At 37.9% G+C, this 27,838-nt stretch overlaps 1 protein-coding gene across 3 annotated transcripts in view; it reads right to left on the bottom strand.

The window, feature by feature from the left end:
- Positions 1-11,792: 11,792 nt before the first annotated feature.
- Positions 11,793-27,838, bottom strand: part of ZNF148 (zinc finger protein 148) — a 36,203-nt gene continuing 20,157 nt past the window's right edge. For 2 of the 3 annotated variants that reach the window (XM_033064793.1, XM_033064794.1), the window contains exons 2-7: positions 27,377-27,722; positions 26,053-26,178; positions 22,886-23,009; positions 22,138-22,221; positions 16,176-16,294; positions 11,793-15,814 (exon numbers count right to left, since the gene is read on the bottom strand). In XM_033064793.1, coding sequence (XP_032920684.1) covers positions 14,225-15,814; positions 16,176-16,294; positions 22,138-22,221; positions 22,886-23,009; positions 26,053-26,178; positions 27,377-27,706 — 2,373 coding nt within the window. In that variant the 5' untranslated portion in view covers positions 27,707-27,722 and the 3' untranslated portion in view covers positions 11,793-14,224. The remainder of the gene's footprint in view (positions 15,815-16,175; positions 16,295-22,137; positions 22,222-22,885; positions 23,010-26,052; positions 26,179-27,376; positions 27,723-27,838) is intronic. The other variant, XM_033064795.1, reaches the window with a different exon arrangement.

The raw sequence follows: 27,838 nt of genomic DNA on the forward strand, positions 1-27,838 counted from the left end.
GCCACGGCGCTGCCAACACCTTCGTGCTTCGGTCACAGCCAGCCCGGGCTGCCCACCCTGCTCCGACTGACCACTGACCCCCTCCCTCTTCCCTCTGTTGTTTTTTCCCTTTTTCAAATTCTTTTTTTCTCAATTTTTCCAATTTTTTTCCTTTATTTTTTGCTCTTTTTTCTTTTTTATCTTTATTTTTTATTTTTATTTTTTTTTATTTCCTTTTTCCCCTTTTATTTCCTTTTTTCTGGTTTTCTTTTACCTTTTTTTAAACTTCCTCCCCACGCCCTTTTTTGTTAACTTTTCTTTTTTTCTTTCACCTTTTTTTTGGGGAGGTGGAGCCTCTTTTCCACTTTTTTTTTTTTTCCTCCTCCACCATGGTTTGCATTTTTTAGCTTTCCTCTTCCCCGTTTTTACCTCTCTCCCTCCCTCCCTCCGACCGAGCCGCCAAGAGGGCAAAGCCGAGCCGAGCCGAGCCGAGCCGAGCCGAGCCCGGCGCCACCTGCGCGGTGCCCGGGCGGTCCCCGCGGCTCGGGCCGGTGCCATCGCGGCTCGAGGGTGTCCCCGCGGTGCCGACCCCACTCACCTGGCGGCTCCCGGACCCTCCCTCTGTCCCCTCCTTCCCGCGGGCTCCCGCGGCGCCGCCTCCCGCCGGGGCGGCCCCGGGCTCTGCCACGTCTGCCCGGGCACCGCGCCCGCCCCCAGCGGCACCGGCACCGGCATCAGCATCTGCCCAGCCCGGTGCCACCCGTGTCCGGGACACGCCGGTTCCTGCCCGGCCCGGTGCCACCCGTGCTCGGGACACGCCGGTTCCTGCCCGGCCCGGGATATCCTGGTGAGCCGGGACCCCGCAGCGCCGAGCGTGGGAAACAGAAATCAGTAGGGGTTGGGAGCAGATCGCCGCTTAACCTGCAGTTCACGGCAGTCTGACAAAATAAGGGAATTAATAAACCAATCCACAGGTGCTCGACGAAATGCTGGCCACGAGGAAAGGGGGCTCTGGTTCCGCACAGGAGCGGCTGCAGCGATGTTTCAATAGGAACTCAATCCTGTCGAACTACTCAGCCCTGGGCTGCCAAGAAATCCTGTGACCCTGCACAGGCAAAGCTTCACCTGAATTAAAGGCAGGAATTTTGGACAATCTCAATGTAAAGATCAAATCTAGAGCCAGCCACCCTTCTTTGGAGCTCATGTAGCACACTTTGATTTAATTTACTTCCAAAATGAGTTAGAGCCATTCTAATTCTCAAAAAGGATCCATGCAAGACATCCATGTAGTCCAGTGAACCTGTTTTGATTTTCCTGCAGAGCCAAAGTGTGAACAGGCCTTTATTCTTGAATAAAACCACCAAATTTCTGTGAGTGGCAGAAAAGGAAAGCAAGAGTTCAGCGAAGACAGATGACTGACTTCTCAAAGGAGGATGAAGCCTGAGGACATCACAGAATGCCTGGGGTTCAAAGGAAATTTAAAGATCACCTGATTCCAAATGCCCTGCTTTGGGCAGACACCTTTCTGCTCAAAGTCCTGTCCAACCTGGCCTTGAACACTGCCAGGGATGGGCATCCACACAGCTTCTCCAGGCAACCTGTCCCCGTGCCTCACCACCCTCACAGCAAAGGATTTCTTCCCAGTATCTCATTTAAACCTGCTCTTTCTGTCTGAAGCCATTCCCCTTTGTCCTGTCACTACATGCTCCTGTGGCATTTCTTTCAAGCTCCCTTCAGGTGCTGGAAGGCTGCAATTAGGTCACCCCTAAGCTTCTATTCCAAGTTGAACAATCCCAATTCTATGGATATCCCATTCCTGGAATATTTTGGAAGCTGTCCTCCACTCCCTTCTTCTAACACTCTACAACTACAGGGAACAGGTTCAGCCAGATTCTCAGGAAGGCCAGTGAAAAATCTGAAATAAATATCTTGAATTTGTTGCAGCACTGATGAGGAGTCACTAATTCCCTGAAAACCAAGCCCTGCAGCCTGCCTGCAGGAACTTCTGTGCCCTCCCCACACACATGAGCACACCTGGCAAGTGCTAAAGAAGTTTCTTGGGCCAGCTGCTACTGTCACTTGCCACTGTTGAACATTCCTTTGGGAAATCCTGCCTCTGCACTGGAAAGAACCACACGAGGAAACCAGTAAAAGGTGTTTTTTCAAGAACCACTACTACCGAGCACTTCTAAGAAGCACTTTGAGCAATGTTCAGTGTTGATCTCTGTCTGTTCCTATTTCAGTCATGGCAATTTTCAACATTCTCCTGCTTGTCAAGAGAATCCTTCCAAGAGCAGGAGCTCTCCTTCAGCAGGGTTGTGTGCATTTTGGAACCAGTGCCTCCATGTAAATCTTACTCCACACCACTTTAAGGCCTTCCAAGAAAACTATCCCAAACAATTTGAGAGAATTTTCCAAAAGCCCTAGCCAAAACTCTCTCTCACTATGCTGAGTACCTTAGCTCTGCAGAGAATAAAAGGGGAGAAAAATGAAACTAAGAGTTAAAATTGTTTTCTCAAAGTCCAAATCTCGAGTGCTTTCAGGGCTAGCCAAGGACACTGTGAATTCCACAGACCTCTCTCTCAAGTTACATAGGTCCTGGGGACTGGCAGAGGGAACCATTCAAAGCCTGGCACATCTACACATTGGACATCCTGAAATATGATTTGAGAAGACTCCTGATGGTCCATGTGCTGTCATTCACTGGAAATTGTCTGGAAATGGATTTAAGAGAGTGAAGAGGGTGACCAGAGGTTATGTGGGACAGAACAGGTATGGGAACAACAGAGATGTCAAAGATAGAAACATGGCCTCCAGAAACAGGGAAAGAAAGCAGCAGCACACAGCTCGGTCAGCAAAAGATGAGAATTTGAAATATGCACAAGTCTGAGCCATCCTGTGAAATGTGGAAAGGATTGATTCTTAACAGGATAGATATTGTCACCTACCTCATCATCATCTTCAGCTGCCAGACACACACACAACACAACGTGCAATTTCTATGCACACACACAGCACAGACTGTGAATAAACTACTTAGTTTAGCTAATCACATCACTTAATGACCTACAAACCCTCAACTGACCATAAAATTGGCTGTGACACAGAGTGTGTTCTCAGACTAAATAGAAACAATCTTTTTCAAGTTCACTCACAGCCGCAAACTGTAAAATAGTTTGCCTTTAAAACGGAATTTTACCTGGCATTGTTCAGTGTTTGCAGTAGCAGTTATCAACATAATACCTGAGCATCACTACAAACAACATTCTTGTTTCAATTCCTTAAAATGGATTTTCAGGCAACAACTTTGTGAGATTCAGTACCGCCAAAGCACATTTCCGCACCCCCTGCGGGAACTCACGCTGTCCTTATGGCTCATTTTCAAGTAGCTGCAACATCCATCACTCTAGCTAGGGTTTGACTAGGAGTTTTATCAATTATCCTGTTCACTTCCTCTAAGTGAACAGATGTAGTCCTAAAGAAAAATCTCTCTTTCAGAGTCCTGGTTGGCAGGAAAAGATCACTTTGTCCCACTGGTACCCTTGCACTTGCTCATGTCTTTCTGAGCTGTATCTTTCTTAGGCTGTTCTGTCTATATTAGCTTTTTAACAAAGATCATTTCAGGAACTCGCAAGAGAAATGGAATAAAACACAGGACCTGAGAGAACACAACTCATCCTTTCAGCTTCTGATGACATCCTGTTTTACTCTTGTACATCACTGCATAGCCGAGATCATCTCACAATTACCCTGAACATTCCCAGCACTCACAGCCGTTGCTTCATTGTCTCTCATGGCTCAGTTTATCCTGTGACAAGACTGATTAAGGATGTGCTGCTCCTGAAGAGCTTTCAGAGTGTAAGACTTACACATTTTGAACAGTCATTATTCATATTATAGCAGAGAAGTATTCTTAAATCATTTACACAGATAAAATAATGGATCCTTTTCGGTTCATTAAGGCCAGGCCTGTATTTTCATCCAAAAAAAGTTATTACTTCTGCTTCTGTGAAATGGCATGAATGATCACATCTGGCCATGAAAATAAAGATTTTATGTGAATAAAAGTGAAAATTAACATGGTCAGTGGTACTACTTGAACACCCATAGCTGCTCAGAAGGTCTCACCTCCTCGGAATGAAGGCAGCTACATGTACAAATGACTGTCAAAGCACTGATCTATCTAAAAAGATGTCAGCACAAAACCTGGTCTGGGACTAGGCACCACATTTCTCACCAAGAGGAAGACACAGCCACTGGCCCAACCAAATCACACCAACAGCGATCACGCAGCAACGCGTCCTGGCTGTCCTGTGGAAGGCAGGCACAGCTGCCCAGGGAGATGGACTCTGAGTGGATAAAGCAACAGTGATTTGTACACCCAGCAAACATCCAGAAGTGAGTACAAATAAGAGAGGTAGGAACTGGATTCCGTGATTTCTGCATGACGTGCACGGCTGCTGACACAGGCAAAGTGAAGTAGACTGGTTGGACTGCAAAACACCAGCACACTTTTTAAAATGGAACCTCACCAAATCATCCTATTTAATCTCTGCCAGTGACTTGTACATGTATGCATTTGAAGCAGATGGTGGAGCAGGGAGGTCAGGAACCTGAAGATCAGCCCTGGTGTGAAAGAGGAAGAGCACTGCAGAGGAGGCAACTTACCTGAGCAACCAGGGCAGGGCTGTTGGCTTCGAAAGCACAGCACAGATGGGCTCCTTTCTAAACCCCTGCTCCAGCGAACAGCTCTCTTCATTAAATTTCATGTCTTGACAACTAAAGCAGACAAAAAAGCAAACAATATTCTTTGGAAGACTATCTTCTGTTGATTTGGCAAGTGCAGTGCAGAAGATCATCAACAAACAGGATATTTTTTCAGATGACTTCCCTAAGTCAACACACCTCCAAATCTCCAAACTTTTATAAACTGTTGTCTATCCTGAAGCCACAAAATAGTTTACCCTGTGCACTGCAAGAAAAATATTAATTGCAAAGATATTTTTAATGCTTCTAAATAAACAAATAACCAATTACTTTAACAGAAAACTGCTTCCTTCTCCTAGCAAAAAATAAAAGCAAGCTAGTTTAAACGGATTATTTTTATCACTCAACACAAAATACAGGCTCTGGTAATTCTTTACAATATCAAAATGCTGAAAAGTATCTTTTCGGTATCACTTTACTCTTTGACAGTATTAATCATAAAAGTCAATAAGCAGATGTGATCAGTTTTGATTTCTTACTTCCATCACATAACTAAAACAAATGAAAATCAGTATAACTAATGTAAGTGAACACAGAGACAAGCAGGGTGGCTGAGTACACAGATCACATACACTACGTCATTGTCACAGAGTCAGAATGCAGAATGCACAACTTCAAACTATCAAACATGAAACCATTAAAAGCAGTTCTTATACTGGCTGGATGCTAGCATAGCACGTGAAGTTTATAAGGCATTTTAAAAACTTGCACACTGAAAGCAAGTCCCACCCAGTGCTGGAGCTGTGCTCACACCCTGCTCCAGGGGTACACAAAGGCTCTCAGAGACAGCAGTGCCTCCCATGGCTCAGAGGGACTGAGCAGGAGCATTTCCTATGGCCACTTTCAGTCTGTGCTGGTGCAGTCAGTGACCACCCTGGGCTGTGCCTGCCCACTGCTGCCAGGGCTGCTGTCCCTGGGTAAGAATGAGAACAAACCTGAGTGCCCTTCTCTGCCACCTACAGCCAAATCCAGCCAGCTGAGCCCACCTCCTCAGCAGGGTGCAGCCTGAGGCCAGGTGAGAAGCTCCTCTCACGCAGCCACTGCTGCCCAGGGGAGGCTCCTGAGGTGGCTGCTGGATACCCAGGCAGTGGCCCTGCTGTACCCACCAGATGAGGGGCTGGTGACACCCCAGAGCCACCAGCTCCTCCTGTCGTGCTCATCTGATCGCAGGTCCAGTCTTCACACACTGCTCCACTACAGTTTTTCTCTCTTTAAAAGGTATTGTGCCACTTTTAATACCTTCTTACATAAAACTTATTCTTACATGAAGTAAAATCAACACAGCCAAGCATTCACAAAAATCAAGTATTTACCAGAAAGGACCCTACCAAAAGATTCAGGGAACCATTATGCCTGATACATACAAACAAAAAAAGAGGAGAAAACTGAATTACCAGTAATTAATGCTACAGGGCATATTTACAGATCTGTAGATGCATAACTGCTGTGATCCTCAGTATTTTTAAAAAATATTTGCTTTAACAATGGAAAAATCTATGTAACAAATACTCCACATCCTACACATGCCACATGGCATGCTATTATCCAAGACTTGAAATTTTGAGTAATAGAGTTCACCCTTCTTACAACTGAGATTTAAACAAAGTCCTGATTCTCATGTACGTGAGAAGCTGCTGGCACTGAACAAACTCACTCCAGCTCAAACAAAACTCACAAAAGGAAAGCTGGTCTAACACTAGGTGTTTTCTATAAAAGTGGTTTCAGTGCAATCTTCTCAGACAACCAGGATTAAAGTTAAGGTCAGATATTCTGTTTCCTATAATCAAAGGAGGCAAGGAGATCCAAAGGAGAAGAAAACCCAAGTAAGTTCTGTGTGTTTCAAATCAAATATTTAAATATTTCATTTAATTGTTGAAAAGTATCCACTTCAGTTCTTGCACAACAATATGTATCTTTACATGCCTTCATCTGTCTCACTAAGAATGCAGATTTTGTTTGAAATTATCTAACATGAAAAATACTGCTAAGTCTATTCATAAAACAGTATTCTATATTTTTATTTTTCAAACAGCAAGTGACCACATTTAAAATGCATCATTTGCAAATATAAATTATCAAACTATTAGTTTAATTAAAAATAAAGCAAAAACATAACTTCCCTTAGTATCACAATACATAGAAGAGTATTATAAACCCAAAAAGACTAAGTTAACCATAAGAAAACAATAACGTCAAGAGTGATGAAACTCATTAAGTCACTTAATGAATAAATCAGTCCTAAGAATACAATACCATTCACCATGATTATGTAAAAAAAAGCAAACTTTCATTGTATTATACAGATAAAACAATCCAATCCTTCATGCCACATTTTGTAAACCATGATATAAATTACACTCACAGTCAAATGAACAGGAAGAGTAACTCCCAAAATATTTTAAGTTGCTTTTAGGGTAGGAATAAAGGCAGAAATAGAATCATTTAAAATATATCAAGTTTAACCAAAAAAAATTCATTTGGTCAAGCCTGCTATCCAAATAGTTTTGTTCCCTGCAAAACTATTGTCTTTTTTTTTGAGTTATGAAATTTAAATGTTTCTTTTACATATTAAATGTAAGTCATGTGTTGAGCTAAATTAAATCCTTTTATACTTTTATCATTTTGGCCTTGAGACCCTAACATCTTCCATGGACCCACACACACCCACCACCCACCCATACACACACACACACACTCACTCACTCTCTTCTTGGTATCAGGAAATTCCTCATTTCACAGGAAGAATGAAAGACTCACATACTGATTTCTGTCAGAAACATAAGGAATATGCAAATTCATATTTTCCAGGTTCCTATAAAAACGTCTCTCACCTATATATACATAGTCCAACTGATGGAATTCAGGTTACGGTCTTTTGTCTGATAAAGGGACGGAATAGATGTTGTAGGATAAAGAAATACTGTATAATGATTGAAATAAACCTATTATTCTAAATTTATCTATACAAATTATCATTTTTTTAATTAAATGAAATACAAAGAAGGCATATGGATTTCAGGAAAATAGCACTATATCAGAAATTCACTGTAACAGTGTTTCACTATATATATCATCAGGTTTTTCATAAAGACAATTTCTTCTGTACACTAGATTTTGTACTAATTTCTCCTTCTTCAAATCCATTACATTTTCAGATCCAATTCAGCACTATATAGTATGCCTTCAAAATAAAAGGAAGTAGCTTGCTTTATTGAATACCAAGTTCCCTTCCAGACAGTATTTAAAGAAAGACAAGACTACACAGACAAAGTCCAGTATAATTCATTTCCGACAATGAAAATTTCAACCCCTCATACTGTTGCAAAATTCCTCCTACTGAAATGTCTACAATAATAATAATTATAATAATAATTATAATAATAAAAAGCATACATTACATATAAAAGATACCAGTGTACTAAAAGTGACAGAAGTGGACTAGCAAATCCTTCAAAGCACATATTATATAAATGACTAGCATTTAAAAACATTTCTTTTTCTATAAAATGTAGGTCATATACATTTATAAATTGGGAGGGGGGAGGTTCTAAAGCAGTGATGACTGTTCAAATAGATATGCTGCTCTGTACAGTCTAATACCTATTCAATTCAAACTATAAGTTTGACATCTAGTTTATCAGAATAAACCCATCTCATCATCTCATAGCTCATAATTTGAAAAATATGCAACTCAAAGGAAGAGGTGACTCAAAAGTTCACTGTTTATCTGCATATGAAATAAGAAGAGAACTATTCCTTTCTACGGGTGGCCCAAGTCTCATCAGTTCAATATCAGGACTTAAAGACTCCAAATTTATGTAGAGGAACTGGCAGGAATCAGCACAGAAGCAGAATAGTATCTCTGATCCTTTAGAGACACAGCTATTCAACCTTAGCAGTCTTCCTCATCTCGCAGAAGTGCAGCCAAGCCATTCATTTCTCACTCAAAGTGGATGAAGCCATAGATCTAAAGACTGTCCTCTCTGTGACTGAAATTGTGCTCTGTAAACAATGTTATATATTCCAGCAGGAGGACATCTGAATTTATTTATAAAAAAATGATTAAGAATATTCATTAACTCAAACAAGGCTATTAGCTCCCAAAGGTATTTTTGGAATTTATCCTTATGCTACTTGTCAAGTTAGCACTGTCATGTATTATTGCTTACAAACAGTACATCATCATATGCCTTCTAACAGAGCAGTACTGTGATCAGTTTGTATTTACAGGCTTTTCTGTTTGTTTTTAAACAAGCTATAAAAACATTACATACTTTACAGACAATACAAATACTCAAGTCAAACAAATGGAATGCATAACAATAATAAACGTCATAAAGGAAGACTGACATAAGTCCTTGATTGTCAAGACACATTTATATTTATATATAAACTCTAGCTGTGCAGAATCAAAGATTCAATCATAGGTACATCCTTATTTGATAAATCATATTTACAGCATGATATTGCATAAAAAAATAAAATAATGTTGTTTACACAATATTACCTTTCCATCCATTGGATTAAGGAAAGCAAGAAACAACTCTCAGAAATGTTTGCTCGCCTCATTTTGTGTCTCCTACCAAAAGATGTAATTTTAAAAAGGAAACAGAAGGTTTTATGTGTTGAATAGAGCAAAAGCGACTACAAATTTATTTCCCTGACACAAAGCAAATTGAACTTGAACAGAAGTTTAAATTTCAAATTAAAGACATGTCTTTTCATTATCAGTAATACTTTCTTAGTGCTTGTCCTTTGCAAAGTGAGTTTCAGCTAAATGCATTACATGCCTAACATAAACATGCATTACCCCAAGTCCAATGAACTTTCAAAGTTACAAGGCTTCATTTTAGTAAAATATTTAACTTTAGGAAACTGTAACATTATTCATTTGCTTCAGTACCAACCATGTAATTTGAAAGTTCACATGTGTACTGGTACCGACTGCATAAACGTATTTCTGTTAACATTTCCAAAAGGATTCCCAGGAGTTAGGATTTTCCCTGCGATTTGTAATGGTATTAAAACAAGCAAACAAAGAATAAAAATCAAAGCTCTCAAAGCCAAGAAAATTTAGTTAGCAAATATACATACATAGTGTAATCCAATGCTGCAAAATTCAGAGTGAATTCATCCAAATATTCTGGTTCATTTCAAATTGTTACTACATACGATACAAATACTATAAAAATATTCTGATCGAGCATGGAATATAATGTATCTGTTCAGGTGGAAATTTTTCATAGGAGAACATGAATACTTCAGAATAAACTCCAAAAGTTACAGTAGAACCCAAATAATTCGCAGCAATGCCTTAGAAACCCTTTACAAATTACAATTTTTGAAAACAGTGAAGAAGCAGGCAACAAAAGCAAGGATGTCACATCACAAAATGTACTTTGTTCATTTATTTTGACAATTGCAATTTAGTTTTCAATACTCCTTCCACCTCCCAGTATACTAATAGGGGTGCTGTAGTATACTTGGGTGAAGTAGTACAGTATTATTGTGTGAGACCTTGCTACAGTACTTTTTAGACCATTGCAGAGGTGGGAAAGGACCATGAGGGATGTAGAAACCTGTCAGATGCTCTGTTTAGAGGTCAGCGAATTAGCAAGATTTTACTGTACTTCTCAATGAACAATGAAAAGCTCCCATCATCCAAAAAAACTGACAAGTACAATATAAAAATAATACAAGTGTTATTTCACATGAATACTTTCTTGTCCTATTTTCTTTTTGAAACACAATTTTCCTAAAGACAACACTAGGAGACACAAGATCATAAACATGGTTCTTTTATCATCCAATTTAAATTGTTTATGTTGTTATTTGTAAACCAACATACAGTAATACACATGGTTAATCCTTCTCCCCAAAACTTGTCATTTATGATTAATTCATTCTCAAATCAAATGAAGAAAATGTAAATGCCTATTAGTATACCATTACAAGCTGATTCCTTCATTGTCTGTTATATTAACGGTAAAACATATCAAAAGATTCATGCTAAAAGGGACACTGTCAAGTAATTTAGGACCAAAATATGGCCTATTAATAAGTGCATGTGTGTATATATATATATATATATATACATGTATTTTTTGTGTATATATGTAGAGAGAGAGAGAGAGCTTGGTAATAAATGTCATCGATTTCATCTTTTTCAAAATTATCATTGCGCTATCACTAGAAGATATCCCCAAAAATTCCACCTTACACACACACACATATCTGGTGCTCACATGACCTTTCAGTAAGAATGCCTGCTGTTAGCTCAGGGGAATCTCCAGGCTCACCCCAGCCTTATGCTGACAGCACAAGAACAGAGCTGCTTTTTTCCAGACATACACAGAAAACTAACAAAAATTACCAGATCAACATGAAGAGTGTGCATCTGCAGCAGATTAAAAGCAGCAAAACATGAGCAGTGAAAAACATTATTAAATAATGCCATCATTAAATAAGCAAGAGCTTTTTACAGAGCTAAACCTCCCAGAACTACATAAACACTTGTTCCAGGATGAAAGGGGATGTCCTCTGGAAATCACAGCAGTATATTTGGCTAACTCCTCCAGTGCAGAAAGCTTCAAGCATCAGCAGATCAACTACTCACAGCACTGCTTTACTCGTACACGTGGAAGAACCCTACAGGACCATCCCTGTGGCTTAGACAGGACTTCACAGCCCAAGGCACAGAGTGCAGCTGGAATGGCTCAGCAGCAGGCTAGGGAATGAGCTGTGATGTCAGGAAAAGCAGTTCCTCTGGTGATCCCCATTTGGCTGCAGGGAAGAGCAAGTTCCTTCAGTCTGTACAGCAGCCTGCTCCCTCATACACCCTTGGAGTGATTCCCAAGTGTGACCATGGCATGGGAGAGCCACTCTCTCTGAGTCCTCAATCACATTCTCACACCAGGGTGTCAACGCAACTTTTTTTAAATAAAGCTGAGTCAGACCCCTTAGGGAGAAGGAGGCTTCATTCCTCTTACCTCCCTATGGTCCCACAGCAGTGCAGTAACACAGTAATAACCCAGATTTTTTTTTCCTTTTGTTCCTTGCTATATTTAACGAATAGTACAATTGCCATCTCCTTGTAACATCAGGGCATAGGAACAAAAATGCCAACGTAGTGTTATTCAGGCACTGCAAGCTAAGATGTCATGGAAATGAACACTGAAAACAAAGTATGCCTTACAAGAGGTGGTTTCCTGGGATATCAGGACACTTTTTGTTATTTCTGTGCAATACAGAATGGAAAGTCAAAAAACCAAACTGACCATAAAGGAAGAAAAACAGAGAGACCGTGGATCAGTTTAAAAATATTCTTTCAAAGAAATTTTTTACATGTATCATTAATAACCCATAAAGAATTTACTTTTCTCCCATGATGCCCACTCTTTTCAAGTCGTGGCCAAATATTCAGAAAAAATCACTGGTAAGTCATAGCACGCTGAAATGCCTTACTGTTTTACACACAGAGTCAACAAATCAAAAAAGCCTGCTTTCTTATACAAAAGTATTAAGAAATTAGTTTATATAAACTGTATTCTTGCCAATAGAAGAAGCAGGCTATGGATAATAAATGCCCTTTCTCCCTCAACTGTACCAAGTGAAGTTAGTGCTGTAGTAGTGCTACCATAAGGGAAAAGACAAAGTGGGATCATTTTCCTGGTAATCAAAATTCAGAAAAATATTGCTACTGCTTTGGTAAGAGGTGGGAACCGTTCTAGGTCCTGCTCAAGTCCTTTCTTAAAAGACAGGATATATTTTAGCCCCTTGAGATGCAGCCTTTTCTCCTACCTGATGGCTTTGTCTGAGAGACACCAGCTAGCAACAGTGCTCTAAAAACCTGGATGAAATTCTATTTAAAAAACCACCATATACACACGTGTGTGTGTGTGTGTGTGTGTTTGTGTGTGTGATTTTCCCTGGTTAATCAGCCTACATGAGGCTTAAACTGCCTTGAACTACCAGACAGTGTCCCTTTAGGGAAGGTGCAATAGAATGAACATACAGTTCAAAAATCTGAAATTTGTTAACTTAAACTACACAATAGTTAGGCTATTGAAATCTTACCACCTTAAAAATGCACACAGAACTACTTATCGTACCATACTGTATACTTCAAGACAAAGTACTATTCAAAAAAACATATTCATGGTACAGGGATAAACTTTGCAGTTTATTTATACTGTGAAATGCAATGAAAACTTCTCATCACTCTCCTAGGCTGGAAAAAGAAATCCTGTTCACTAGCATCATTCACCAGTTTAGGTGGGTAAAATTGTAGTGACTTTTACTAAGCAAACACTAAAAAATGGGGAATTTGAATGCCCACTTCTTCAGCTTTCAGGGATACTTCAATAAATTTAATAATTGAAATTGTCAAAATTCTAGACAGAGAATTAAAACAGTTTTTACAGAAGCTAAAAATACCCAGTCTCAAGTATATTGAAAAGAATTACTGGAGCTGCTGTATGAGATGAAAATGACGCAACCGTATCAAACCTAAACATCTAAAAATGGTTTTATTTTTTGAGAAATCAAAAACTATAAAGTTGGCTAAGTGCTCTATGTTAATCGTTATGAATACGTAGGGTAAGGTACAATTAAGCTTTTAAATCTTGGAATACACTGTTTGTGTAAGCATTTGCAATTGGGAATGTCATCTACAGAGTATTTTAACTAAAATTTCAAAATCTTGGTTTCTGCATATGAAAAAGTCATTAAAAAGTTACATCTAGATTCAGCTGTACAAAGAAATACACATTACTTCGGGAATGAAGTAAAGGCTTTAGCAGTTAGGCATTTTGCTTAAAAAAGTGTTTAAAGTATTTTAAATTAATAAGAATTTTAAATAGTAGAGTTAGTCTATCAGAATTCACTTTCTTTCCCTCCAAACACAACTCAAGGTAATGCAAAGCAGAAATAAAGGGCACATGGTCTAAAATTATCTTGGGAGAGACTGAAGATTTTTCTAGAAAATGTTTGTTTTAAAGCCATATTTGTTTGACTTCTGAAACTTACTTGTTTGTTCTGTGTGTTTAGTACACGTTGATTCCCTGCTGAAGAGCAATGACTATGCTGACAAGCTCAGAAATGACAATGTAAATAGTATCAGACAATAAACTGTCTCCCAAAGCATACAAGGAAACCAGCAAGGAAACAATCATGGGGGAAAGTCTTACCTGGGGATTTTATTTTAAAATTTCATAGAAGGTAAAATATTTTCTGGATTCAAACAAGTGAATAATAAACTGCCTTTGATAGGGGCACCAACATCAGGCAGTTCAATGACTGATGGCTAACGAAAAATTTAAAAAAAAAAAAAAAAGAAGCAGTTATTGGTCTTGCTAATATCAGCTTACTTTTGTTTTAACATAGCGCTCTTAAAAGCTGTACAGAACTCCATCTTATACAGAGCAACCCCCTTTTGACAAATGTGTTCTAAAGTGCCAGTATTATTTACAAAGATTTCTTAGCCAAAAGTCTGGCCCGTTGTGGCATCAGGTGAAGAAGTCATCCCAGCTCTGCTATCATTTACATTCACCAAGGGAAATTCTGGGAAATCAGCACTTGTCCCTGGTCCCCGAAGGTTCACCTGTCCATTGGCAGTGCTAAACTGAGAGGATATTCCAGCTCTTGCCCCATGGTACTGAGCTCTAAAGGGCTGCTCAAAGGAGCTAATTTGATATGCTTGATGAACAGACTGTGCCTCTGCTTTCTTCTGAGAAGTTACTTGATCCAAGAAGTCCTGTGTAGAGGAGGAAGAAGAATGATTTGCCTCATCACCTGAAAAGGGAAAAGGGTGCTGAGAATCACCAACCATTAGTCCAAAGTGAGACTTGTCTGGAGTTGTTCTTAATGGAGAGTTCATTCCCGACCGAAAGCTATTGACGGGTATAGACGTGTAGACCTTCTCCATGGAAGGAAATGCTGGCTGGGTTGTAAGAGTCTGGTTATCAGTCACAAAATTAAGGCTCGGGTTGTTCAAATAGGCATCATTTTGGCTAGTTCTGTCCAAAGCTTGTTGTAAAAACTTTGAATATTCTTGTAACATACTAGCTTTATCTGATGAGGAAGCCTGAGAGCTGGTTCCAACCGACTCAGATTGGGTCACCTCAGATACTTCAGCGGAATTGATGGATATACTGGAGGTCACTTCCGTGTCAGCCACACTGAAAGAGATCTCATGCTGTCCATTAGCCTTGTGTGAATAATGATCTAACAGAGTTTGCAGTACCTCATCTGGAATGACATTTTTGTCATGGTTACCTTTAATTTCAACATTCAGTGCCTGTGTGTCTAGTATTGAGGCTGTAGCAGTTTCATCAATGACACTGGCCACAGCTGCCTGCGTTACTGAAGGTTGAGATGCTATGGTACTTACATTCAAGGCATATTCTCGACTGTTGTTACTAGCTGCTTGTAGATACCTCTTTTTCTTTAAAAACTGCATTGCATCATCATAATTAGTGCTGCTGTGTACAGGTTTACTGGGCCCTTCCTGTAATGTGTCGACTTGATCAATGTCAGCATTACCTTCAGAGTCCAGTAAACTTTGCTTATCCACAAGATCGAAGGCATACTTTGAAACTTTGCTGTCTTCATACGTGGATAAAGGTGAAATGGTTTGACTTTGCTCAAGTGGCTGCTTTAGACTCCTCTTGTTGACCTTCTTGAGAACGAGCTTCGGTGGGTGTATTTCTCCAGAATTTGCTTCCTCTAAGTGCGATCCACCGACCGAAGAATGTGGCATCTCCACAGCATATTCTGCTACCATGTATTCATCTTTTACTTTAGTACTAGAAGAGTACAAAGGCAAATAGTCATTTTTGTCCTTCTTGTGTTCTGATTTATCTGTACTTTCCTTATCCCCAGATTTTGTTTTCTCTGTTTTCTGCCTTTTCTTCTTTGGCAAGGAGCTGTCTTTCAGAGGCGTAGAGAAACCAGAATCTTCCTCCGATGGCAAAAAGCCAACTTTGGTGGCACTTCTGTTGGGTTTCTTCTCGCGGTTCTCATGGCACATACGTTTGTGTTTCAGCACACGATCGGTCCTGGAGAAATACTGCAAAAGATTATGGTGGTGATTATTATTATTATTATTATTATTATTATTATTATTATTATTATTATGCAGAAATAAATATGTTAGCAGAAAGAAACCTTTCATTCTAACAAATTTACTTGATGATTCACCAACTCTACCAATTTCTAATGAAGTGTCAAACAAGACTATACAGTCAATAAAATCAAGCACAGCCAGCTGTGACTCTGCTCCACCTGTGCACCAAGATAGCCCATCCTGACAGAAAAAATATTAATTCTGTATTTATTTGTATAAAATGGAGGAAGCCCCATCTGCAATACTGGGGAATTGACTGGTGTTTTAGTTTTCAATCACAGAGAATTTCACTACATCATCTTACCTGCAAACAATATTCACACTGGTAAGGCTTCTCTCCACTGTGAGTTCTTTTGTGCCTTTCCATGTGATACTTCTGAATAAACCTCATACCACATTCATCACAACGAAATGGCTTTTCACCTGATAAAAAACACATAGCAATATTAATCTAAAAGAATAAATCAACATTTTCCCATAAAATTACCAGGTCAAATACTACATTCTCTATTAGAAGCGGTAAGAGGATTTAGTCTATTGCTATTGAAAATCAACACAAGGCTTGCTTACATCACTATTTTTTCAATACTCAGTTGCTGATGCCTCAAATTACTTTAATTTTTTATGCTAAAAATACCTCCCACCTTTAAAAAGAAATCCTTACTCCCCTTTCTAATGCAACTGCAGGTATGTCTTACACCTAAGAAATTAAGAACTGTGAAGATGGTCTGCCTGAATTGTTGCTACAGTATTTTTTAGGGCAGACAACTGCAGAGAAATACCTCAATCCTCTCAACCAACTGATCAAGACAAACCCAACCCTTCTAGGAGAACATTAATGCATTTCCAAATTTCAAATATAACATTTTAGAGGGTGCTTTCTATTTTTCCGTACTTTTTCCCTTATCTGCACATGGAATTGAGATATACTCTGAAGAAGTCCTACTCTTTTGGTTGAAACCCAAATTGATTTATTTTTTTAGGAACTAATTTAAAAATATTTTTTATATTAAGTCAAAACCCAAGAAACCACTGTAGCAGAACGGGTGTTTGCATACTTACAGGTTTCTCATTTTGGTTGTTTGCTTGTTTTGGTTTCTGGGTTTTTCTTTACTTTCAGGAAATACTCGTTCAGACAATATGCACTGCCCTGAATTCATCTTCAGTTCTCCCCCTTATTTTTCCTCACAAAGAAACCCTGTAAGGATCCTTTCTGAGCAGGGAGTAACTCTATTTTTATTTCTTTTAACTTTTGCCTTACATCTTCCCTCTGATATTTTTTTCTAGGTTTCTCTGACAAAACCTAAAAATTTCAAATGCATTGAAAAGTTAGTTTTGCTTTTATAGAAGATCACTATTATTTAGTAGAACTCACCCTGAACAAGAGCAATCTCTCCTCTTAGTATTTACTATGAAATCTTTCAGACTGACATAGAGGTCAGGGATTGTCTTGGCAGCATCTGTCAAGACCTTCTTTGTTCTGGATACTGCACTGCACTGATTTTTGGGATGTGAACCATTTATGTCTTGTTTCCAGAAATATGCAACTATTGCTACTTTCTGAGATAGTTTTTATTTTTTTTAAATTTTATTATGAACTGTTGAACTACCAACCATTAGTTGTTAAAATTTAAAAGCTTAAATTAATAGATTTTAATATTTAAAATGTTGACAGTTTTATTTTCCATTTAGAATAGAGAAATTTATTCACATCCTTCTACAAATGCGAATACAGTACCTTAAAATAAGCTTAGAGTATTTATAGAAACTAGGATGGAAAATACCTGTATCTCCTACATATGTGCTCCTAGTCGGATCATTAAAGCCCAGAGTTTCAACTTCCTTAATTCCAAGCAATTTCTAAATCTCTCTCTCTCTTTGTAAGCCTATGTCCTATTTCCAATTATTCATTCTTACCTCTCCATGTGGCTTCTCAGCCAATCCCTTTCTTGGATGAAATTATTCCAATTTATTCTCTCCTAAATCAAATTATCTTCTCTTGTCAGATCTCTCAGCTTCCATCAGTTCTTTTTCCACAGGCTCACAACCCCAGCATTCTATATCTCTTCTTTCACTTGACTTAGAGAACTTTACCATTTCTTGCTTATTAATAAGCACCATCAAATTTTCCTTTTTTTCCAACACCCCTTGTAAGTTATAACACCTATCATATCATTCCCTCTCATCCTGTCATTAAGCAAATCCTCCTCTCTAGCCTATTTCTTAACTTTCAAACTCCAGGTTCATTCTTCATGTTCTCTGTATTTGTTAGGCACCCTCACAACTACAGTGCCTTACTCCTAACAAGCCAATTCAGACTTTCTGAATCAAATCCCAATCCTTGCCTTCCATTTTCAGGATGCTGAGGCAAGACATTTAGACCTCATTGTTCTTGTCTGATACATGGGAACTCTTCAATTCCTGAAGACTACTACTTAGTCCTTGCCACTTCCTATTTTCTTTCCCTTTGCTCCACTATTCTACTTTGTGGGGTTTTTTAATTGCCCCTTCAAACAACTTTCTTACATTGCTTCAAAGTTTGCTTTCAAGCTACCTTAGATTTAGTTTAGAGAATGGAGTGGTTGTTTGGGGTGAAAACTATCCTGAGCCTTAAAGCAAGATAGCAGAGTCCTGTTCTGGCCTTGAACAGCCCTCTAAGGAGCCATCCTGCAATCCCAGGAAATGCAGAACACTTCATTAATACACTTACCTGCAGCCTTACACTCATTTCTGCAAGTGAATGCACACAGAGTTCCTTAACATTTTCCTACTCAAACTGGCTATTTGCTGGCAGAAGACTCCCCAGCTACCTATTCCCATTTCAAGGTTTAAAAGGGCCAAACAGGGGTCTGTGGTTTTTAGGTGGATTACAGTCACCAGCTATTGTGGAGACTTTCAAGGCACATATAAATGCACTGCTGGCCATGCCTTAACAGGGAGAACAATCTGGGGACACTGCCCTGGAGTTAACTCAGCACAGTACAGAAAATAGTATTTTCCAGTAGAATTCCAGAACACTCTGAAAGTAAGATTAAGAAAACCTTCGTGAAACTGAAACTATACTTAATTTTGGCTTTAATCTTCATATGGAAGATAATGTTAGAAAAAGATTAAAAATTAATATGAAGATAGGTTTCCAATAATAATTTCATCCTAGCAGAAGCCCAAAACTTCAGATGCCTTCTGCAATTTTGTTGTACTTTTCAAACAGGATCTATTGCAAATGGAGGAGATCATTAATAACAGCCTTTTAATAACGCAGGGAGAATCCAGGACACATTTTTCTGAAATGTCTTGGTGAGTGGGAAAGAATCATATATTTTAAAAAAATTCCTCAAAATTAAAAAATACAATACAACAATTAATGCATTATTTATGAAAACAGCCCATGTGTTGTGTGTATGCTCGCAATCTATTAAAATCAAGCAATAGAACTATTCATCCAGTGTAGTACAAATATTAGGTGTATGAAGGCTGTAACAATTATAAACCCAGGCATTTTAAAGTCTAAACAGACAAAAAACTAATTATAAAATACCAAAGAAGGCTATAAAAAATCAGCATGACTGAATAAGAAGGCACTTGAATTATTAGCCCCAATGGTGTTTTATTTTTTTAATGTAACCTTAGTTTTTGTGTTTAAAATGGAAAGCAGGGTGGCTTATACAATTAGGACAGATGAACACATGAGTGGGTAAGGTATATAGAAATATCCTAAGCAAAAATAAGCAGACATATTAGGGAAATAAAAAAGAACATTCAGCATCTTCTCCAACCTCACAAACTGAAAATATTTGTGTACCAGTGACTCTTCCCTCTCTTACAACTAAAATAGCAATTTTCTGTATCATTAGGGACAAGCTTAGCAGCAGGGCTCCAACACTGCTGCTCTCCTCTATACACAATTATAAACAAATTTTGTATTAATGCAATGTCTGCTTTTAGATGCAACTGTTTAATTATTTACACAGAATAAGTCTGTTCATTGATTGCTTCCTAACTCCCTCACAACATTTCCTTTGAAGGAGTGGTTCAGAGAACTAAAATCAAATCAGACTGGAAATAGCTGGGGCACCTGTAAATTGGGGGCTTGTAACAGCCATAAACTGGTGCTTCTACCTGTTACTACTCTCTTTGATTGGTTTAAAATAAACAGGAAAATTTGATAAAAATCTTTAAAAGAGTAAAAGATTTCCTATTCCACATCAGTATTTTGAATAAAATCTGGGTTTCATAAAAATGAAAATTAAAGAAGATTTGAATAAAGTTAAGAAACATTTTTTAAAGGTACAAACAAATCTTTACTTTCATCAAAGTAAAACACAGACCCACTGCTCACCTCATTACAGCAGCAAGTTGAAAATTTAGCTTTTCTGGATGGGTTTAGTTACGCAGCCCTGAACAACAGAGTGACTACAAAAACAGCTAAGGGCCAGTAGTGAACACTGTCATATGGAGGTGAAAGCACAGACAGGTATGCAGAGTGCCAATTAGCTACACTTTATCTGGGTGAAGTCAAAAATTAAACACTAGTTAAATTTTGTTAACTAAACTGCCTTCAGAAAAAAATTTGCCACTCCTGGAATCTGGGTTTTATGTGTTTTCTCCTAATCATTATTAGCTGTCACCTAGAAAAACATCAATGATTCAACAATTTAAATACAATTAACCATTTTCTATTTTCTGAGAAACAACCAAACTATACCTCAGGATGCTGAGGAAAGGAGGAAACACAGTTATCTAAAAAAAGTCAAATAACAATATGGTTAATTATTTTAATGGTACCTTTTTTTCTCTGCTAAACAAAGACAGCCTATCTAAAGCTAGCATAAAAACCTACAATCCCACCACATCCACCCCCTCCCTCCAAAGCTTACAATCGACACAGATTTCTCATTAGAGCTGGAAGCTAAATTTTAAAAGATAATTAAATCAATTAATAAAATATTTGCAGTCAAGTGTTAATTAACTATATTGCCCAGACTCTCATTTTCAAAGCCACGTACAGGGAATAATCCTCATTTGGGAAAAAAAAAAAAAAAGAAAAATCTTCTAAAAAATGTGAAGACTGCACTTAAATTTTTGCCTTTTTTGGGGGGGGTGGAGGCAGATAGATGGAAGAGACTGAATGAGCATTCTTTTCAAGAATAAGTATCTACACAAAGTGGAGGCAGCATGGTTCACCAATTCAGAGCCAGAGGAAAGACTAGGAGCAGAACAAAGACACTGGACAGAAGAATGGAAGACTCTTCTGTGGCTGACTGGCTGAAGGAAACCTACTTAGTCTGGACTCATGGCAACCTAGGATACAAAAATCCCATAAACAACAGGGCATTTGTGCATGTAACTCCCTGTACACTGCTCTGAAAATTCATTTTGCAGAGTTTTTTCTCCCTCTCAACCCTTACACATGCACACACTGCACTGCGTGTTAGTAGCTTTCATATCCATTTAAATGCTACAGCCAAGAAACACTGTGCGCATTCACCAGCTCTGCTTTTCTGAAAAAGAGGCTGAGAAATTGGCATCTAGTCCAAAAGGGACCATATTACAAAATATTTAAAGAGGGATTGAAAGGCCATGCACCAAAATGCCAAAAACCCAATGAAACCAAACCTGTTAAACAATGTGGTACTGTGTGGTGCAACAAGATTAAAAAAAAAAACAAACATATATAAACTTTAACTCTCTTTGGCTTAAAGCTTTGGGCCTTATCTGACCTACATTTTTAAACTAAGATTCTTCTTTTTAGAACAGTTCTGAATTAAACCTAAAAGAAGAAAAAAAGTGAAAAGAAAAGCTGATACTAATACCTTTGGGGTTAGGCATTTTGGCCATTTTAGTCCTGGCACTTTTCCATCAAATTCAAATACAAACAAACAGACAAACAAACAAATAAATCTATGGAAATGTAATTTGGAAGTCCCTCTTGTCTGAATTAACTTGATACAACAGAAGACAGAACTGCTTAACGAACTTTGACTTTTATGAATGCACAAACTTCAGGATTTGCTGCTCTGGGGTTTATTTATAGAAAATTACTTTCAGATCTGCTTACTGGACTTCATACTCATTTTACAGCCAAAGGAAAGTGGAACAAGTTGAAAGCACAAAACTAATTTCTTTTTAAAAGCTTTGTAACATGTGTTAAATTAAAACAAACTACAGCAGGGTTTTAGGCTGCATATTTATTACCAGAAACCTTGCCTGAGTGGGGAAACAGTTTTTAAGCACGCCAGTAAAGATACTCAAGGCACTATACTCACCAGTATGAATCTTCTCATGCCTCTGTAGCAGGTACTTCTGTATGAAACGCATGTCGCACTGACTGCACTGAAATGGTTTTTCACCTTGAACAATATAATTCCACATCCATAAGTTAATAACTACACACTGTTGTTTCTGATAACTATTTTTGAGGAATATTAAAATGTCTATTAAAAACACCAGCATCTGAGCGAATTCCAAAAATACCCTGATACCAGAACAACATTTGCCTTACTACATATATGAACTGCGGAGTTCTCTCCACGATCCTAAGAGTCACATTAAGACTAGCACGGAAGAGTGATCTGGAATGGCTGTAATTTCCTCATGAGCAAGATCAATCAGGATGCTGGCATAGACTGCATTCAGGATACTGGCAAGCTGTTATAACAGTAAGTACCTTTTTCACTTCTCCGAACAGAGAGATACCTCATCAGGCAAATAAGCAGCCGCAGCACATTTTACAAAGGGGTCAATTTTTGGCACTTAGGCTACAAGTCAACCCATTACTTTCTGATAAAGAAAGAAAAGAAACCTTGTAAACAGTTAGCTTTTTAGTTTATTCAATATATGTTGATTTTCTTTTTCTGATATTCTTTTGACACTTTGGTGCATGGAATCTCTAAGCTTAGATGCCAAGTTAGCTACACTCTTCAAACGGAAATTCGCATAGAGCTGAAAACATTTTTAACATAAGTAAACAACTCTTTATATAGTAGAAAAGACAAATTTGAAGTCAAGCAGTACCTGTATGAATGAAGACATGTCTCTGTAAATGGTAGTTGGTTCTAAAGGCAGCATTGCAATGCTCACAAACATGAGATTTGTGGGTTTTCAGACCAAGTGATCCATCCTCATTTATTGTAAGGATCTATTTTAAAAAGAGTAAAATTTGTTCTCACACTACCCTCTAAAGATGTCTTATTAACTACAAAAAAAAAAAAACATTAATTTTTTCGATGCAGCAAATGCAAATATTTCAGGTAAAACAATGCTAATTTCTACAAAACTATGCGTTAAGCCTCTAATACACATTTCCAATTGCAGTCCAATCCAACTTGTGTCTCTTTGTGCATTAAGAGATATTTCAACACGACGGAGACAAAAGCAGCTCATGGAAAATCAGCTTAGAGCTTCCTTAGGCACAGCTGAGTCACTTTGTATGCTACTGTTTATTTTGTCCGTCTGTTGGAAAGAATGCAAAGTAATCAAACCACTCCTGGGACTAAACCATGAACAATTGTATTGTAAAGCAAAAGTGAAAAGTTATATTCTTTTTTTCAAATCACAACTCTAAATGTTTGCTAGAAGTCATTAAAGCTTAACCAGAATAGTCATATATATTATCTACATCTATATCATACCAATAGCCTCAAAGGTAAAATTATATTTTAAAAATCAAAATCCCAAAGATAAACAACCAAGAGAATAGTATTATTCTTCTCCCCTTTTAGGTTTTTCACTCAATAAAGTATTGCTCACTTAACATATGTATTAAAGCATCTCCTTGATGACTTCTTGCCACACTCAATTGCTTTGCAGTCAAACAAAGCCACTATTTTCATATAAAGTTAAAAAACTTAAGTTTTTTAAAATGCACCACATCTACCTTATTCAATAAAACTAATCACAGGTATTCTCTAATTTGTCAAAAAGAATAAAAATAGAAAACTAAGCCAAAACCCAAAATCTCTACTATCTCTGGCAAGAGAATAAGAAAACCAGTAAACAAATTACATTTATAAAAGTCTTGCTTAACTGCAAACACAACTATAAAGAAGAGCTTAAGGAACCTTAAATAATACAGTTTAGTCCCTTGTTATTAACAAAAAATAAAAGTATGCTGGGAAAACACATCTGCAGTTTGATTAGCTACAGCGTTTTAAGTTTTATGATAATGACAGTGATGAGAAAGAGAGAGTCAATAACTGAAACAGTATCTCTGAAATAGTAGCAAATACTGTAGGATCTACTTAATTTTTAATTCTCCTGCGTCAAAACAAGAGTGAAAGTCTCAGACTAACAAATTCTTGTGCATTCACTCTGAAGGACAAGCACATTCATACGTTTGTAAGATTGGTGTGTTACAGCTCCAGTCACAGACAGAGACAATTGTAAAGACTCTGCTCTGTAACGTTATCCAGCTGATGAAGCTGACTGGGTCTTTAAAATAAATTTAAATACATGTTATGAAATGTTTTTCATATATTATATTGAAATTTTAAAATAATTGTGCAGAAAATACACTTAATTTCATGGTTATCCTAAATCTGGGCTCTTCTACTTAAATCTGCTCCTTGTACCATCTTCTTAAATGATGAGAGTTAACTTTGTCAGAGCAGCTTCCCTAACCAAAGCGACAAAGAAGCTTGTGCGTGTGTGTGTGTGCGCGTGCGTGTGCGTCCGTGTGTGCACGTGTGTGTGTGCGTGGAAGAGGCAACAGGAGACAGGAGTCAGGACACCTAATGACTTCTTCATTACCTGGTTACTGCATTGATATACAACAGAATTTGTAACGTTTCAGGATGTTAACTGACTTCCATTTGTCAGAGTTCCAGCTGCTTGTTTGGATGGAAAATCAACCCCACTACTCTGGAAATACGGAAGCTGCAGTAGGTTCTCACCTAGGTCAGTCCTTCATCTTTTTTCTACTCTGCCTTTCTACTCTGACAGGTCTGAAAAAAGGGGAAGAGAGACTGAAAAAGAACCTGTTTAACAATTCTCCTGATCATTTTTCAATCTTTTGTCATCTCAAAAGACTAACCCTGGCAGACTGGGAGATAAAAAGGAAGCATGCAAGTACACGTCTGTAGAAAGAGGGGCACACGCCTCTTCTACCTTGCCATGTTTCCATGGAAGTGATCTCTGGATGTACTCAACCTAGATCTCCTTTTTCTCTCAAAGGGAGAAGTGAGAAAAAAATGCACAGCATTTGGAACTTGCTTCCACACCCAATCTGAAGCAATTTCTCAGCTTTCCAAGAATACTACAGGTGCAACCTTATTTGACAGTGCTTTGAGGAGGACTGGAGGGTCCTGCTCCCAGGGCAACAAAAAGGAGGTTTGGGAGATTCTCTTTGTATTATGGTGAGTTTTCCTTTGATGTACAAACAGTCTGGGTTGATTTCTGAGTAGGCTTATTTTAATGCTGCTGTGTGGTAACATATAACTGATTTACTTCTATCAGAGCAGCCTGCATATGTTCTATTTTAAATCTGAAGATTAATATTGATTTGTGGAATTACTAGAAGATGTAACACTGCTACCTCATGAGGTGAAATGATTCTGGTTTTATCTGAAATGCTTCTCAACAGAAGAAAATTGTTTTCAGACATACAGGGATACATACTTCTCATGAATGGATCTACAAAACAAATTTTTAAGTAACAAAACAGCAGCTAGGGTAAGAATCTTCTGATATAAATAAATACATATATGAAGATGATTATGACCACAGGAATTTTCCCTGCCAGTAAATTATTTTATATATATTAGTAAACTTTTTAGAATTTTCAAAACTAACATTTTAGTTTTCTTTTTAAAAACTTTTCACTACTATGCATGAAGCATATTAAATTATCAGGCTCACAGAAAAGCACAACTATTATTAGATAGATACAGAGTAATGGTCTACAAAGCTACTGACTCATAATTTAAAAAAAAATATTTGGAGAGAGAACTGCCTGGAGAGACAGATGTTAAAATATGTCAAGAGTTCATGTTGCTAAAAGGAGTTCAAAGAAAAACACTGTTATATCAGTTTTGTTTTGGGTCTCTGGTGAACTTCAGAACTGCATCTTTACTGAGCAAACAAACAATTTCCAGCCTAACTAGTTCAAATGCTAATGAAATTAGTCATAGTCAACCAAATCTTCAGGTCCTTTTAATCTTGGTTTTGCCAAATCAATGTCTTACTTTTGCTGGTGAACGCTGTTTTCTTTTCTTCTTTTTCTGCAAATCTACTGGCTCTCGTATTTGTTTTTTGTCTCGTTTCTGTTGTTCAGATGCATCAGTAAAGGTAATTTCTTGCTTTACACTGATCTGTTAAGATACCAAGTGCCAGTTTCAGGTAAGGTTCTCACTACAGAAAAGCAATTTTTCAATTTTAGAAGATGACAAACTGCTGAAACAGAAAACCTTTTCCTAAGGGAATTATCTTCTGGCTTCACTCTTTCAGAAATTTAAGTGAAAGAATTAATATGTATCTTAAACAAAAAGGGCACAGTTAATTTCCTCAGTAACATTTTGATGTATCCTTTCATTCATCTCCCAAGGTCTTTTTTCCTGGCCTGTGGTGATTTAGAGATCAGTTCATATGGTAAAATCACTTCCATCTGTAAAACCACTCAGTTTTTCACACCTATTTTACTTTAGTCTGTGCTGGTGTCAATGCAAGATTTAATGGAATAGTTTATTATATATTTAAGACAGAAGTATTTTTAAGAAAAAAAAAAAAAAAGACCAGTTCTAACGAAGTTTTTGGAAAAAAAAAATTTAAAATCTTGATCTAATGTGAACTTTAATGAAGACCATGATACTCTTACATTTTTCTAACACCTGAGCCACCTGAGCTACAGCTAACAGAGTAGTGTTTTAACAGTGCTGTGTTTCTGAAGATTATTCTTCATGTGTAAGGCTATCTACTTTTATAGTCCTGGTGATTGTCCTTTATGTTTGAAGGGTAACAGTGATGATGTGCTGCATTACAGACAGATGCTCTGCTTTCAAAAGGAAGTCATCTCTATGCTCTCTGGGAAAGCCAAGGTATGCCTTCTATGATATTGTGGAGGGGCATATTTATGGTCATGTATGAAGTGTCACAGTCCAACCTGCAGTGTGAATGCAATTGCTAAGCGTCCACATACCTTAAAAACATACAAGATGCTTCCTATAGCAAAAGCAACTAAACAGTACTATGAACAGCATAAACAGTATGCAACTTCTAATAAAGCTATTTATTCCGGTTTGTAGTTACCCTTGAACATTAAATATCCTTAAAGGAGCATATTTTAACGCTTTAGTTCTATGGTAACAGCCTGCTTATAAAATATTTATAAAACAGATACTTAAAGATTATACTTAATTGGCAAAATTTATCCACAGCCAGAGGCAAATGACATAATTATTTTGATAATCAAAATCCAAACAAGCAATTAATAGATTCTTGCCAGAGTAGGACTAGACTACCAGATCAAGATTCCTAGTAATCTCTCCAATATTTCACAAAGAAATTGCTTACAGGGACATTAACAGCATACTGCAGCCCTTGAGGAAGTCTATCTTGAGCATCCATTTCATCATCATTTTTTACCGTCTCCTCATGGACCATGAGTTCATCATGTGAAATCATCTCTTGCTGCCGAAGTTCACTTTCCTGTAACACTTCATCTGTTGCAAGAATTTCTTGGTGCGGCATAGTCCGATCTTGAAGCACTGCCTCTTGCCGTTCTCTCGATACTCCAGACTGGTCAGATACTGCACCCATCCCTACCATAGCCCTGGATGACTGCATCTGGTCTATGCCACCACATTTAAGAAATAATCCTCCCAGCTTGTCTTCAATGTTCATTCTTAAGTGCAATTACCTACAAAGAAAGTTTTAATAGTAAACATCTACAATTGGTGCGCTTGCTTAAAATTTTTTACTTAAAAACATTTCATAAGAAGTCAAGTCAGTACTCAACAAACACACATGCAGTCC

This window comes from Catharus ustulatus, chromosome 7 (assembly GCF_009819885.2).
Source record: "Catharus ustulatus isolate bCatUst1 chromosome 7, bCatUst1.pri.v2, whole genome shotgun sequence".
Taxonomy (NCBI): Eukaryota; Metazoa; Chordata; class Aves; order Passeriformes; family Turdidae; genus Catharus; species Catharus ustulatus.